Source organism: Stigmatopora nigra, chromosome 2 (assembly GCF_051989575.1).
Source record: "Stigmatopora nigra isolate UIUO_SnigA chromosome 2, RoL_Snig_1.1, whole genome shotgun sequence".
Lineage (NCBI taxonomy): Eukaryota > Metazoa > Chordata > Actinopteri > Syngnathiformes > Syngnathidae > Stigmatopora > Stigmatopora nigra.
In genome coordinates, this window is record NC_135509.1 from 10,609,139 (window position 1) to 10,625,202 (window position 16,064).

The 16,064-nt window shown below is 40.7% G+C and overlaps 3 protein-coding genes across 7 annotated transcripts; all 3 read left to right on the top strand.

Annotated features, from left to right (window-relative positions):
* Nucleotides 1-4,464: 4,464 nt before the first annotated feature.
* Nucleotides 4,465-6,263, top strand: rpl27a (ribosomal protein L27a). Its single transcript, XM_077709651.1, has 5 exons — nucleotides 4,465-4,571; nucleotides 5,096-5,159; nucleotides 5,254-5,329; nucleotides 5,829-6,003; nucleotides 6,082-6,263. The coding sequence occupies exons 1-5, from the start codon at nucleotides 4,503-4,505 to the stop codon at nucleotides 6,208-6,210; spliced, it is 513 nt and encodes a 170-aa protein (XP_077565777.1). The 5' UTR covers nucleotides 4,465-4,502; the 3' UTR covers nucleotides 6,211-6,263.
* A 437-nt stretch (nucleotides 6,264-6,700) lies between these two features.
* Nucleotides 6,701-8,371, top strand: akip1 (A kinase (PRKA) interacting protein 1). 5 transcript variants are annotated; one of them, XM_077710555.1, is made up of 5 exons: nucleotides 6,701-6,847; nucleotides 7,458-7,612; nucleotides 7,754-7,804; nucleotides 7,893-8,012; nucleotides 8,077-8,371. In XM_077710555.1, the coding sequence occupies exons 2-5, from the start codon at nucleotides 7,475-7,477 to the stop codon at nucleotides 8,245-8,247; spliced, it is 480 nt and encodes a 159-aa protein (XP_077566681.1). In that variant the 5' UTR covers nucleotides 6,701-6,847; nucleotides 7,458-7,474; the 3' UTR covers nucleotides 8,248-8,371. The 5 variants fall into 5 exon arrangements, with proteins under 5 accessions (XP_077566681.1, XP_077566680.1, XP_077566683.1 ...); XM_077710554.1 differs by having other exon boundaries at nucleotides 7,754-7,828; nucleotides 8,077-8,367; XM_077710557.1 differs by having other exon boundaries at nucleotides 7,893-8,039; nucleotides 8,129-8,364.
* Nucleotides 8,372-9,289: 918 nt separating this feature from the next.
* On the top strand, nucleotides 9,290-15,616 carry znf143b (zinc finger protein 143b). Its single transcript, XM_077711897.1, has 15 exons — nucleotides 9,290-9,499; nucleotides 10,786-10,901; nucleotides 11,354-11,542; nucleotides 11,629-11,709; nucleotides 11,833-12,029; nucleotides 12,112-12,180; nucleotides 12,247-12,363; nucleotides 12,482-12,557; nucleotides 12,787-12,912; nucleotides 13,093-13,272; nucleotides 13,375-13,602; nucleotides 13,824-13,972; nucleotides 14,187-14,300; nucleotides 14,587-14,715; nucleotides 15,240-15,616. Exons 2-15 carry the CDS (start codon nucleotides 10,796-10,798, stop codon nucleotides 15,321-15,323), a joined length of 1,845 nt encoding a protein of 614 aa, XP_077568023.1. The 5' UTR covers nucleotides 9,290-9,499; nucleotides 10,786-10,795; the 3' UTR covers nucleotides 15,324-15,616.
* Nucleotides 15,617-16,064: the final 448 nt, after the last annotated feature.

Sequence of the window (16,064 nt, forward strand, 5' to 3'; positions counted from 1 at the left end):
GCTTTCCTCCCCTCCTTTGCATTTCTTTCGTTCCCTCTCTCTGTCTCTCTCTCTCTCTCTCCCTCTCTCTCTTTCTCTCTCTCCCTCTTTTGTCCCGGCATCTGTTTTCCTTGCTTGTGTCCTTTCCAGCACCGATCTATCTCCCAAGGAGACGTCTTGTACTGCAAGTCTTCTTGTTCTTTGGAACAAGAGGACACAGCAATGATTTGACCATAGTGATATCCTGTTTAAGATTTACTGAGTGCATATTTAGAAGCCAAAAAACGTCACCCCAAAGTTCAGTGAGTGTTGCCGTCCCCAAAAATGGGAAGTGAGCCCAATTTCTCTTGAAGCATATAAAATTCTCTCTCATTATAAATAGTGTAGTACCAATATGGCACTAAAATGGTACCATCAGTATGGGGGGAGTACCAAGGCTCAGCTTTTCAAAACTGAAATTCATGATAATGTTTCAGAAAGTTTTGCACATAGGCCACAATACATACTAGAGCTTTTTTTCCCTGCTTTTTGTATGTAAAGGAAATGAGAAAACATTGACCCAGGTTATATTGTTATACTTTCCAGCAGCGCTTTTCTTTAACGATAGAACTGGGAACATCATTATTCTTAATGAGTTCGTAAGAAGTTTTTCTTCTTCCAGGTTAGGACTCCCTACTTGCTCCAGACTTCATAAAATTCACTTCCAAGCGAAACTAGTTCCATTGGAATAATAAGAAATTGCTGCAATTTTTCATACATTGACACAACTTGGAGGATCTGTGCACAAATTTGACACTACCACAATGTGTTTGGCACACCAGGCTCATATCGTAAAAACGCGAGGGGAGCGTCCATCACATTATCCAGACATGCGTCCAATGAGAAGTGGCACACGCAGCCAATAAATCCCCCCGCCAACCTTTACTTTTCACATGCACCTAGCGGCAACCAATAGAATTCATCTTCCCGTGACTGAAAACACATTTTTCTTCTCGATAGACCCTCATTTGCAGTCCTTTGGACTCTTTTCCAACTTCTCCTTTATTGGTGCTTGGGCCTCTTTGCATGCATTGTTAACATTTCTCCCTTTGCAATGATTAAAACCAAGCGATATAGTATACATTGAGTATTACTCATGAAAATCAAGCTTAGACTTGTGTGTGTTTATGGTGCAATCTACAAGCCTTCTCTGATTTCATTGTAAACAGTCATCGTTACTCTGAGCATCAGGAATCCTGTCGGTCAATTTCAGAGTCAATCAAGCAAACTACGTTCCCCTTTTTTGGGCGTTCTTTTCTCTAGCATGTTGACTTTAGCGGGTGCTACAAAGGTGGTTTGGTGTCCATATCAAAAGATTAAATGAAAACGTCCATAGTGTTTATAGAATGATTTTCTCTCTGTTTAATGGTGTTTAGAGATCATTGTAACACTCATATGAGGAAAGCCAACTAAGCCCAGAAAACTTGTTGGCACTATAAAAGGATGGCAAGAAAAAATGATGACATGGCATGAGATTAAAGTTGTGTATTTGGGCGAGCCGAATTGTAATCTTATTGAAAAAATTGATTACAAATTACGTCAGATGTAAAAGAAAAAAATACACTATAAATCAAAGTTTGAGATTTTACAATACATAGTAGTATTTTCAACAACATTTTTTTAAATGCAAGATGGCCATTCTTGATGGTCATTTTAAATTAGCATGCATCCTTTATTTTTATTATTAGACTACAGCAGATTTATTGTAACTATAAACAGGGATTATTAACACAGCCGCCACAAGCTCGGACATCATAGTACCTCTAATTGGAACAAAAAAGTTTGGTAGATCATTTTTAATTTGTATGTAATAAAAGTTTGAATAAAACATGGTTGCTATTTAAAAAAAATATTTTGATGTTACAAAAAACCAAATGGTAACTTTTCATGGGGAAAAAAATCTCAAAGCTTTGAGTCTAATTTGTATGTTTTTCCCCTCAGTTGGAGGATTTAAAATAAAGTGTTATATTTATATGTACACACTTCTCCTGTAAGTCATCAAAAACACTCCTAAAAGTCATCTATCTTCACAACACATCCTGGTTATATAACGTTTGTAGCCAAGAATCTGCCTTTCAGCTTTTGTGTTTATGCTGCTTAAAGGGTTAATCTGCCATATGTGACCTCCAGACAAGAAGAAAATATCCCACCCTTGTAATATACATGTATAAAATCTTGAATAGAGTACAAAAATCCTTTTGTGTTTGAAGAATTTTAGAGCGATGAAATCGTATGCTTCTTTCTTGGATGCAGATCTTTTGAAAATTGTTATCGAAAAAAGCTGCTTGAAATCATTCCCAAATTTGGGTGCCTTGGAAATTTCCTGTTGTTTTATTGGTGCATTTTTATTTGAGCTCTTGCACGCTGGTTCTCACGCAAGTCTGCGATTCATATTTTTAAGATAGCCGACAGACGGATGCGGCATCCAAGTTAAACATGGCTTATCCCGTCGCTTCATAATGCCGCTTTGAGAGGAAATGAACGGGAGTGGGAGTGAGGGAAGTCCGCATTCTCATAAACATCACATGTAACTCTTCATCGTCATTCATTCGCTGCACTCCTTCTTTTGATGTCTTGACACAAGAAAACATTCCAGGTCAGGAAGAAACGTGACAGAGATGTTTACTGGACGGAATGAAAGCCAGTTGAGGCCCCAAAGATAAAAAAAAATAAAAAAAATTCTAGATTTCTAGTTCAACTTCCTCAAATGTGATCCACGAGACCCCTAAAATCCCTGTGCACTCACTCCCTCTTCATCTCCTCTGATCTAAAATTCAAAGTTTACAGATTGGCCTTATCGGTACACTTTCTTCAACAGAATTTATTTTGTCTCGTTGCAGTATTGAGTGATTTTTGTCTTTTTTGCTCATACATGAAACTAACGTTTATTTATTTTTGCCAGTGAAGGAGCATCTCTTTGGCCGTCTTCCTCTCTCCTCTTCCTCGCCACGCCACCACAGGCGAGCTCTGTCCATCCTGTCGTGGCAGGCCGACGGGAAGGTCCTGTCGGGGAAGATCTCCCTCAGTTTGCTTGGGAAAAACACCTCCAGGTTTCGACCGGCGCGGGCCACCTCCGAGTCTGGCTGTGGGCAGAACAGCGAGGTCAGAGAGCCTGTTTCATTTATGTGACTTTTACATCACGCTGCTAATGAGGCCGTATTTACTTTACTTTTATTGCTAAAAGAGCTTCCATGATGGACCTCATCCTGGTCAGCATCCTCCGCTCTCCCACTTCCTCCACAGAGTTCAAAGGACAGCCCAGAACAGAGCTGGCCCTCCTGGTCAGCTTGTTCAGCCTGTTCCTGTCAAAACTGGAAAAAATTGGAGTTACAGCAAAAACTATTGCCGTAGTAGACCCCGATTATCGCTGTGGCAAATTTTTCATGGTATTCCCGTTTTTTCGCGTTTTTTAACGCATCGCGGTTTTTGCGTTTTTTCACATTTTGAGGTGCACAGCGATAGTCGGGGGACTACCGCGGTCAATTTTTCGCGGTATTCCCCCGGTTTTTCGCGATTTTTATTGCATCGCGGTTTTTGCGTTTTTTCACATTTTGAGGTGTCAGCGATAGTCGGGGGACTACCGCGGTCAATTTTTCGCGGTATTCCCCCGGTTTTTCGCGGTTTTTGTGTTTTTTTTCACATTTTGAGGTGTCAGCGATAGTCGGGGGACTACCGCGGTCAATTTTTCGCGGCATTTAACCACTACTGACCAAGCGGCTGACCGGCTCGTGGAAAAGAGCACTTTGAGGGTGAACATACAGCAGTAATGTTAACTTTTCACATCCCCCCAAGTTTACCCCCCTAAAAAAAAAAACCAAAGTCAATTATAACAATGGAAGTGGAGATCCAGGTTTGGAGAACCCTCAGGACACAGTGGTGGTGGGCAGGATGTTGTTGTGCTGTCCTGTTGTCAGACGAGGGAGTCTCGTGTTAAGGGTAAATCTGACCGTTCATACATTGGATCATGTGATCATCCACAATTTAAATACATGTATGGTGGAGTGTTTTAATTTTTTCCCCCTGAGGGGCATTGTGTCAATCCTTCTATCATGAAGATCAATTTGTAAAATGTGTCTTTCTTATTATTTTATATCCAGCACAATCCAAGCATTCTTGGGAGAGGTCAGCTAGGTTTTTACACAGATGCCACAACTGAGACACCAGGTTCAGACGCTCCAATCTCACTACGGCTTGGCAGGAAGTATCCAGAAGTTTCTCGTCTCCTGGATGGCCAGAAGTGGCCAGAAAAGGAGAAAAAGTGAGTTTAGTAAACTTTTTTTTTTGCACACAAAGTAATAAACTGGTATAACTAGGATATGTTTACATTTCTGTTCTATATAAACTAGGAAACATAGATACATCTCTTATTGCAACATCTTCTAGTGATATTTCCTTAGTACAAAACATCTTTTTTCTTTTTACTAATCCAAAGTGATATGGGCCAAAACTACCACTGGGTGTCGCTGGAATGTATTTATCATTGGATGTCAAATCTCACAGAAAACCGCGATGTTTCCAAATCCCGTTCCTCTTTCTCCCAACCTTCCAAGATGGTAGGTGTTATCGTGTTTAGCCTTCTGAACTGAATTCAATTGAAATCCATGTCCATCCTCGCTTGAAACCATTCAAAAATGTCCTGCGATCATTTTTAACGGCATACGATTCTTACATGTAGCAGTATAGCAAATGATTTTGGTGAATGCGTGATTCATTCCCCAATCTGTCGGTTCTCTGCTAGATATGCTCGGCCCGCTGTCTAAACTCATTAATTATGTAAAATCAAATGACAGTTTTGTTATTCTGAAAGATGTGGAGTTGACGTAAGTGCCACATTTTATAATATAATAAAAACAACAGAGTAATAAGTCTCTGAAGTAGGTGTTTTCCCACTCGGCAGTGTTAGCATTGGCTACAATAGCATGCAACCGTGAGCATCAGCACTGATAACAAGAACAATCGTTTTTATTACGTTAATTTTAAATTATTGACGTCCATTTTAATTGCTACATTTATTTGTGCTGCTTAACACCAATCGTTGTATACTCGTGCATCTAAATCTAAATCATCTTTTCAACAGCCGACCAAGAAATCCAAGACCAGGAAACTCCGTGGCCATGTAAGCCACGGACACGGTCGCGTTGGTAAGAGCTCACCTCATCTATTTCTATTTAAATTAGAAAATTAATCATTGGTTGGACTGTATCAACTTGACCCATTTTGATGTTTTCTTCCCAGGCAAGCATAGAAAGCATCCTGGAGGTCGTGGTAATGCTGGTGGCATGCATCACCACAGAATCAACTTCGATAAATAGTAAGTGAAATTGACTGAACTCGTGGAATAGTAAAGACAAAGGGACATACATTCTTATTTGAAATTAAATGGTATACTTTATTCTATAATGTTTCTTGTTAACCACTGTTGGCATGTTAAATGCAGTGTAACCATGCTGTTGTCCAACATTGTGTACTTGCACAACAAAATGCTGTCATTTCTTGAAATAAGTGCCAGCAGCATTCTTATCTTTGAAACATTGTCATTTGACAACTTTGCAAGATTGAGGAATTAACTATTCCCCCAAAAAGTGCTTATTATTCAGTTTCAAATTTTCTGAAGTACATAACATTGATTCTGCTTAGTTTTGGGGAAATTTCACTCAAATCCTTCAACTGTCGGGAAGATTTTCAGTCAGTTGAACTCGTTTGGATTTCTAGGCCAGACCTCAACAAAGGGAATACAATGAATAGCCCAAAAATACATGGTCTAAGAATGAGTGGTTTTGTTTTAATTTACAATATTTGTGCACCATCAGTCATCCTGGGTACTTTGGTAAAGTGGGTATGAGACATTACCACTTGAAGAGGAACGCCAAGCATTGCCCGACCATCAACCTGGACAAGCTGTGGACGCTGGTAAGCGAGCAGACCAGGGTCAAGTACAGCGGCAAGCCTGATGGTCCTGCGCCCGTCATTGATGCCGTGCGCGCCGTAAGTGCAATCTCATGACGCTTCATTTTGTTTTGTTTTTTTCGATGCATTTTAAAATCTTTTTTCCTTGAACCTCAGGGATTCTACAAAATTTTGGGCAAGGGAAAGCTGCCCAAACAACCCGTCATCGTTAAGGCCAAATTCTTCAGCCGACGGGCTGAGGAAAAAATTAAGTCCGTGGGAGGAGCCTGCGTACTGATGGCATAAATACAACGGGAATTTTGAGAAAAAACATGAAAATAAACTGTGTAAATACACAAGTGGTTGTCCATTGTCTTTTTTTAATTACACTATTAAAAGGGAAAGTGCATTCAGAAATGTCTATATATTCTGTTTAGTTTACCTTGATGTTGATGCCTGTAATCTGCTTTCACAATGGTTATAAATAAGATGTAAACATTTTTGAATGAATATTTTTTGCCCGTGGCACATTCACAGCCAGTCATCTACATGTAAATATATTATTTATTGCCAGTGGGAGGCAGTGTTCCCAGACAAAAACCTGAAATCAAATAACCACGACATACGTTTTTTTTTTTATAGTGCATGCATAGCATACACAACATTTTATATAACAAGATTCTGTAACCTCGACGGTGCTTCTCGCATACAAATAAAAATTTTAAATCACTTTTTTAATAACTAAACAAGAGCTTCCCAATTCAATATGGCCGACTCGCTGCCGTATAAGATTACGGTGGTTTGTGACTTCCTTATTTTTGACATCCGGGAAGCGCGGCTAAAAAAGCGAGGGATATCAGACCCTCACAATCTGAGAAGGCTCGCTTGTGAAAAGGCCAAGTTGAGCATTGTGCACGCGGTCAACGTGACGATTTAAAGCCAGGTAAGCCATTGGCGAACAGGTTTTTAAAATGACGTTTTTGTTCTCTCAATCTTCACGTGACTTAATCTTGTCGTTTGCTACTTGCTACAGTCTGCTGTAATTACGTCATTTCAATTTACAAACTACTGAAAAAGTTTTGGCGAGTTCACCAACTCCTGAAGGCCTTAAACCGATTAACATTTACTATATGCAAAGAATCACTAATGCATAATCAGTTCATTCAAAATTTCAATAGGTGACAGTTTTGTCGCCTATTCCCTGGTAAGCGGTACCAATAACTTTCATTTCATAAAAACATGTAAAATCACTCACTGCATATGCTAAACATGGATGGAACACCTCCACACAGGCTTTGTTTTCCTTGTTATTTTTTCATTTGTTTTTACCGGTCGGTGCCCTGCTTCATGCCTGGATTCACACTTTAGCATCATTAAAGATCATTCTTATATCTCACTATGGACAAATTAAGTACTGAATTGTGTATGAATTTCTCAAGTGAGGGAATATATTCACAATAAATTGCTTTGCAAAGTGAAATGATGCATCTCCTGTCACGATTCCCTAATGTCATGGAACAAATAGTGACTGAATGTGTTCTTTCCTCCTGCAGATGTGCTTGCCTCCGTCATGGATGGGCTAAGCTGGCTGGAGTATTCTCTGCAACAGTCACTGCGCCAGGCTTTTGAGGTTCTTGAGAGGTCTTCCAGGAGGGTGAACTGGAGTGACAGGCCTCGAAAGTTCGCTCCTCTGCCGTCTAATGGCCCGGTAGTGCACGCCGCAGTGACCCCCGTTGACATTCTTTTGAGAAATCACACCAAGCAATGGAGTTTTTCCATGATATACATTGTGACACTTTAAACAAGTGATTTAATGAAATGCATGTTTTTTCTTGTTGCTTTTCCTCAGAAAGCAACGGCGGCACTGGAGGAGGCCTTTTCCTCAATTAGGGACTTTATGGTAGAGACAAACAAGCATTGCAAAGTCAGTGACCTGAATCTCTGCACTTACAGTTCATCCAATTGACCTTTGTATTTTGGTGTGGCAGAATTACTACGACTCGGAGGGATGCACGGACGGTACCGTCATTGAGCAAAGACACGGGGAACGCTACCACAAAAAAATCCACCCGACCAGCAAGTCAACTTCACGCCAACATCAGGGGCAAGTGAGTGCAAAAACAGTTGAAACCAAGGTATCCTATTTAACTTTGTTTCCACCGTGGTCTGCAGCCTTCCAATAATGTTCCATCCGATAATGTTCCACCCGATGACTTTTATGTAGTGCTGGCTCCCGGATCATATACCATCACTGCCAGCCAGCTCGGACTTGAGCAGCAAACCAAAATGATCAACCTTGAACCTGGCGATACGGTCAACATCACATTTAACTTCAAAATGTGACCTGTGTGAACGTGTGTAACTACATCAGTCTCAACATTTTTATTTTTTTTACCACAAACCATGTCTATTTTTATACAGCTTGTTTTTATCAATCACAATAAAAAATATTTTGAAAGGAAAAAAGTTAGTTTTTGTCAGATGTTCATCAGTAATTGAGTACATCCCACAATTGGTATTTTCTTTCTATAGAGGCAGAAATCGGGGATTCATTGTGATGACAGTGCAGAGTAGTGCCATTGGGTTCTCGCAATGTTCGTGAGACTTCATTACCCCTAATGCCCCTGTGTTTTCCCATAAGGCATTGTTTTGAACATGGACGCTCAACTAGCGACTTGCGCGTCTCCGACGACGTTTGAGCGATTGAGTTTGGACTACATATGGTGGCTAAAGCGCTTCCACGTGTGACCGAGCAAAGGCATGTCATTTCCAACACCATAAAAACATTGGAGAGAGAGAAAATATGAAGAGAGACGCGGAATGGCCCCCACAGTTGCCCGAGAACGTGAATTAGCTTATTATTCCCACCATCTATTATACCAGGGGCAGATCCCCATAACACTATCCTACTCGGCATAGTACGTTTACGCGGACGCCATTTTAGATGTGGCAGACTGAGGCGCCGCCCCAGTCGATGCTTAAGAGATCACACTAATAATAAAGTCGAGTTAGAAAGAAAAAACATGATTTCTAGCTGTTGTTTTTCTATATGAATTTCAAGAAGCGTACCCTTCTTTGTTATGTAGAATATTTTAAATGTACAGAGTATATAAAAAGCACAACTACACTGGAAAAACTAACATTTTTCTAAATTTGTTTCAGGACGCACATTACTGAAATAAACACTTAAAAACAAGACAAATGCACTTTGAAGACTGGTACAACAACCACTCAACAGATATACAGAAAGAACAAACATTTCAGCGCTGTGTCTTTATGTTTATGACGTTAAAAGAATGCATTTTCTTTGAACAATCGGGTGGATCTGCCCCATCCAAAAAGGCAGACGGCGTGGCGTATCAGAGCAACATCTCAACTCGCTCAATGAGACGTTTGCGCATCTATGAAATGGACAGTCTTCTCGGCCAATGAAAGAGGGACCTGCAGGCGTCGGCCAATTGGAAAATTGGTAAATATTTAGAAGGCGGTACATCGTCGGGAGGGTCATATCATCATTCACGTTCCCGGTGTCGAGTGTTTCCTGCACTGGTGCATGGTGGTCGAACAGGAGGAATTGTTGGAAAATTTTCCCGAGGTTCGTATATAAATTGTTTTTTACCCAGTATGCAGTATTCCAACAGCCGTCACCCCTTCAGAGGGTGTGGCTGACCGCTGCCAGGGCTCATAAACGGGACGCGGAATTTTGTTTTAAGCGTCGTCGATCACGTTGAAAAGTCGTCGGCGGTCGAAAAATGCTTATGTTTTCATTAATGAGACCATCTTTTCTAGTTAACACGAGTACGCGGCGGAAGCTCTGTGGCTAGCTATCGCTAGCTCATCTCGTAGTACTTCAACTATCCCGATTGAGCTAAGAACGCAGAATAAACACTCTTTCAGTGAGCTACCTCTTGACAATATTAATGGTAGCGGAGACGTCTTCCTTCAAGTGACAGCGCTTCGATGCCACAGTTAGCTAGCAGGGATGCTAACTTGTCGGCAAAGCGTGCTATTGGCCTCCACCAACAATGACAACTGTTGAATAAAAGCCTTCACATGATTATTTTAATGATGAAATTAAAGCCTTGGTCACCCCGTAAATCCATATTCAAACGTATAGCTCAAGTAATGAGCTAAAACTGGGTGGTGAAGCGATCAAATGAACTGAATACCTCGGGAAGTAATATCACTTCAGCAGACTGCTTCCCGGTTTATTTATGTTTTGAATGTGAATAGTCTAAATGTAACATTTTCTAGCAGATTGCCATTTAGGAGCCACGAGTTCCATCTTTAAATCATTAATCTATGTTGTTTTATTGTCATTTCTAGTACTTGGAAGTGTATATTCTCGTAAAATAAAGCGATCACTTGAAAAGATAATTAGTCTACTTTCATTGAGGACTACATAACCTGATAAAAATATTCTTTTAAACTTTAGTGCAATTCCTCGTTGATAAATTGTTTTTTGGGGCATTTCCTATAAATTGTATGCTGATGAAATTATTTATATGAAAGACCAGGTTCTGTGTTTTCTGAAATGTAAGTCATAATGGTGTTGCTATGTTCAAAGAATATCTGATTAAAACTTATTTATTTTAGAAACATTGCCTGGAAAAAATATTCACTCATGCAATTAAACACCCCCCTAAACAATCAGCCCCCAAACACAGAAAAATAATCTATAAACATGGAGAAATTGTAGATATAATGAGCCAAAAAAATATGTTTATGTCAAGTTGCCCAGCAACCTTTTCATCATTGATGTGTCAAATGTCTTTGCGTGTTTAATGGGATATTTGATCATAACAACACTTATCAACACTGTTGATTTGACCACTCTTTATCTCCTGATTACGTGAATCATGGATTGTTGTGTGCTTGCAGCGGCTGAAGCATGCTCTTGGCGCAGCTCAACCGGGACTCCCAGGGAATGACGGAGTTTCACGACGCTGACGGGCAGCCAGTGACGCTTTGCCTGGCTGAGGCTGTGACTGTGGCAGGTGAGCTCAATAGAAAATGCATTCATTTTGTGAAGCCATGCACCAGTAGTAATGCTAGTTAGCAATTCAGGGAGGAGGTTGCAACTTGCAATTCACTCTAGTAAAACTAAAACTTAACTTGAACTTGAAACCTTTGCAACAATAACATTCATTAACTGGCCAGTAAAGCATCAGAAAGACCAGCAATTCCATTCCGTATCAGTTCTTGTACAGAACAACCACACAATGACTACACAAAAAGGGGGTTAGTGTGTGGTACTCCTGTTTAGATGCAACACAAGTGTTTCATTCATTCCAGCTATCATGACATAACATTATATACATTAATATATTGAAACAAAGTTATTGAACAGACCGCACAGACATCCACTGGGAGGGAAACAAACTAATTATCAACTGTATTTACCGCATATCATTTCCTTCTGGGTCTCCAATTTGTCATGGCTTCCCAGATGGCGATCAAATGGATACTATGGACACAGTGAGCCTTCAGGCCGTCACCCTGGTCGATGGCTCCACCGCCTACATCCAGCAGGACGTCAAGCCGACCTTTTCCGACACGCAAATCATGGATGGGCAGGTGATCCAGCTGGAAGACGGCTCCGCTGCCTATGTGCAGCACGTGTCTGTGCCCAAAGCAGGTGCCACCTTATTATCATCCCCCAAGTTAACAGACCACAATGTGAAATGTACTCAGACTTGGCGTGATGTTGGATGCTTGCTCTAGGTGGAGACAGTTTGCAGTTGGAAGATGGACAAGCAGTTCAACTTGAAGATGGAACAACAGCCTATATACACGCACCCAAAGGTATGTTGACCAAAAAAGCCTGATTGTCGACATGGACATCCAATCCATTTGGCATTTGCTGCTGGCCGCCTAAACCTAGTTCAAATGTACCATTCACTGCAAGGCGCTTTCGTTGTGATACAGAAACATACGAGCAAGGCGGCCTGCAAGAAGTGCAGCTGGAGGACGGCAGCACGGCGTACATCCAGCACACGGTGCATGTGCCGCAGCCCAACACCATTTTGGCCATCCAAGCTGACGGAACCCTCGCCGACTTGCAGGCTGAGGCCACCGCCATTGACCCCGAAACTATCAGCCTGCTGGAGCAGTACACTACAAAGGTGACCATAACCACATTTGTTTGTGCTTCTTAAGGGAATGATTACTTCTGGCCCTTCCAGTACCTCACTCATTTCTCCTCAGGTGGAGAATGTGGAGAATCCTTTGGTCCCCTTCAGTAGAGTTGAGGCGGATAATGGCGTGCATATGCGGGTAAGCAAGACTATCATGCATATCCAAAGAGCTTTTCAAAAGGGTCTCTGTGTTTTTTGCCAACAGATTGTGTTACAGGGTCAGGAAAACAGAACGACGAGGGTGGCCAACGTTGGCGAAAAGTCATTCCGTTGTGAGCACGAGGACTGTGGGAAGTTGTACACCACTGCACACCATCTTAAGGTAAGCATGTGTTATATGGTGCACCCATTGATGGTAGCCAAAAAGCTCAATTGAATTTATGAGTGAAGATCCTTTTTTTAACACAAATCCTCATTATTGGTGGTGTCTGTTAACAAAGGTGCACGAGCGCTCGCACACAGGAGATAAGCCGTACACGTGTGACTATCCGGGCTGTGGGAAGAAGTTTGCAACAGGTATTTATTCTCAAAACTGTTTTATAAAGGTGACACTGTGCCTTCATATAGCAGTTCCTCAGCATTGTCCTGTCATTTTCACTGCAAATATTCAACAGATAATGAATTCCTATCATATAATGATTATTTTTAAATGAAGCCCTGAATGCCACGGTGACGGTCAGTTTGTGGTGTATTTTTGATATGCCCCACCCCTACTCCTGTTTTTTTTTTTTTTTTCCCCCTCTAGGATATGGATTGAAGAGCCACTCGCGCACGCACACTGGCGAAAAGCCATATCGATGTCAAGAGCTAAACTGCTGCAAGTCCTTCAAAACCTCGGGTGACCTTCAGAAGCACACGCGTACGCACACAGGTATACAAGCACAACTGTGACCTTTGCCAAGACTAATATGCCTCTCAAATGTAGAGTTTCTTTTACAAGCTCATCTTTCGTAGCTCATGAATTTTCTCGTGTGCGGCGTGTACAAGTTTATTGATCTACTGTCCAATAAGAACAACTCTTAAGACTATCTCTGAATTTGTGGTCTTACAGGGGAGAAACCGTTCAAGTGTCCTGTGGATGGCTGTGGCCGCTCTTTTACCACCTCTAATATTCGCAAAGTACACATTCGGACACACACGGGGGAGCGGCCGTACTACTGTTCTGAACCCAACTGCGGCCGCTCCTTTGCTAGTGCCACCAACTACAAGAACCACATGAGGATCCACACTGGTAATTTGATCTATACTCCAGCTGACTGAGCTCCATCAAAATGCATTCCTTGGCTCTAGGATGGAACTGATACCTAGTTTTTGTTTTTTTCTTTTCTTAAAGGGGAGAAGCCATACGTATGTACCGTGCCCGGCTGTGAGAAGCGCTTCACCGAGTATTCAAGCCTCTATAAACACCACGTTGTGCACACGCCGTGCAAGCCGTACAATTGCAATCACTGCGGCAAGACCTACAAGCAGATTTCTACGCTGGCGATGCACAAGCGCACTTCTCATAATGATACGGAGCCTATCGAAGAGGAACAAGAGGCCTACTTTGAACCACCCACTGGTGGGTAGACCTTAGAACATCTCCCTGTGGCCAGTGTTCAAAATGTTCAAAAATGTCTCATATCAAAATTTGGGCACTTGTTGCTAATTCTTACGACCTGGGATTTGCACATCTACTTGAATTTCCATACTAAGAGCTTAGACCAAGTCTGGCTCAATGTTTGGCAACGACTTGACTATTTTCATTAATAATAACAATTTTAAACGTCATCTGGTTTCTAGACGCCATCGACGACCCCAATGTGACCTACTCGACGGTGACCAAGGAGGAAGATGACTCTGGATCCGAGCATGTTGCTGTGGAAAATGCCGACGATGTCACTCAACAGCACGTCGCCTTGGTGACACAAGCAGATGGGACGCAACAGCAGGTATAATAAGCAGCTAAAGGGACACATGAAACCATTTTGGAGCAATGTGTAAAAAAATATTTTATTTTCTCTAGATTTCTTTAAATGAGCTCCTCCAATGAGTCAGTTTTGCCTGAGGAGTCCAAAGTTTTTACATTCTTGTCCTGGTGGAATTTGTATTGGTTTATCATTTTTTCCAGTATCTTGTAGACATTTTTCTTCTGTCCCTACACAGGTTAGCATCTCTGAAGCTGACCTACAAGCCATGGGTGGTACCATCACAATGGTAACTCACGAAGGAACCACCATTACCATCCCAACTCATGAACTGGCCACGCAGGGTGCTCAGGTACAAAAAAAAGTACCCTTACAGTATTGTATTGAAAGGCTACTACCTAATTGGTCCATATCTCTGTATTACCTTGCTCAACACAAAGCACACATAGGCAAGAATAAAAATACTGAGATGAAAATATAAATTAAGTACAATTTAAACATTTTCATAAATAATTGCTCGGTCTGTTTTTGCAATTATTGCTTAATATCATTTAAAAAAAAAAAATACAGTCTAAGAATGACCTCAAAGTATGCCCACAACTGAAATGTCTAATCTGGTGTATTTTTGTCTCTTTCAGGTGGCCATCATGTCCCCCGGCATGACTTCCTTTGAAACTGTGGAGGAGGGCAGTTACAGCCAGGAGCAGGGAGAAATTCACCCCGTTACATTGCTGGCCACCTCCAACGGCACTCACATTGCTGTGCAGGTCAGTATATTGTGAACATAGTGATCAATTGCTTCTTCTGGTTGTTGAGTTAAAGTGGTAGAACGGAGGAAATGTAGATTCGGACTAGCAAGGGATTTATTTTCAATATCCATGTAATGTAATTAATTTGGAAAAGAGCTATTTAAATGTTTCACAGCATGTATAAGATGTAATAACAGCTCTAATATAACTAGATGGAAACTAAAAGTGGTGTTTGTCGCCCCAGGCTTCAAAATAACCTGAAATTCTTCAATGACATCCAATGTGGAAAGTTTTTTTCTCAGTCTTTTGTTTATCATGGAAAACCCCCGGTTTCTACTAACACGTGTTCATTATCATTTTAATTACAACGGAACCAAGTGTATGGAATCAGTCAATTGGATTCAAGCAATATTTAATGAAAAAAAGTACAACCAACCTAAAATAAGTGAATTTCTGCAGAAACATGAAAGGTCATGTTAGTGGTTATTTTTTCTCCATTTATGCAAGCTCTTCAATTTTTTTTTTTTTTTTTATGTGCACAGCTTAGTGATCAGCCATCGTTGGAAGAAGCTATACGAATAGCCTCAAGAATCCAGCAAGGAGAGTCACCTGGACTGGAAGATTGAAATCAGTATTAGAGTGAGAATTAAGTTGGACTAAAAAAAAAAAAAGAAAAAAGAAAAAAGGAAAGAAAATGATGCAACAGCAAGCTCGCAAGTCTTCCTTCAAAGTCGGTTTGTTTCCCTCCTTTTGCCCTGCAAATGAACTTTGTTTTAAGTGTACATAGAATTTTGATAACTGGACTATTTTATCTTCTCAACCAAACAGATAATGGGGAGATGTTTTTGAGGGGCTGCTTTCTAATGGTCGATCATGCACATTGCAGGGTACATCTAATGCTATTTCTAATAAAAAAAAATATAATTAAAAGAATCAAGTGTGATTTACTCATAACTATAATTGGCACATTCTCACAGAAGAACAACTGTTATGTAAGCACTGATCCTGGACTTGCGGACTGAGTGATTTAAAGAAAAATACAAAGTGTTCTTTGTTCATCACATGAGTATACTATTAAAAATGATCATCGCCGCTCTCGGCACAAACGAGTAAAATTTTAAACACATTGATCAATACAAATCTAATTTATTTTAAATGGGTTGATAGTAGTACTACAGTAATGACATACTAACACACTTAGATACTTTTCAGTTACTTGACAAACTACCCTTTCAAGAAGTGGGTCAAGTTACATAAACGCACACAAAAATTTCCACAAAGAAAGCAAGAATGCTGTTCAATTTTTTTTTTCAAGAATACACAGTTTAAAAGAGCACTATGACGTAATGTTCCAATACTTTTAAGTG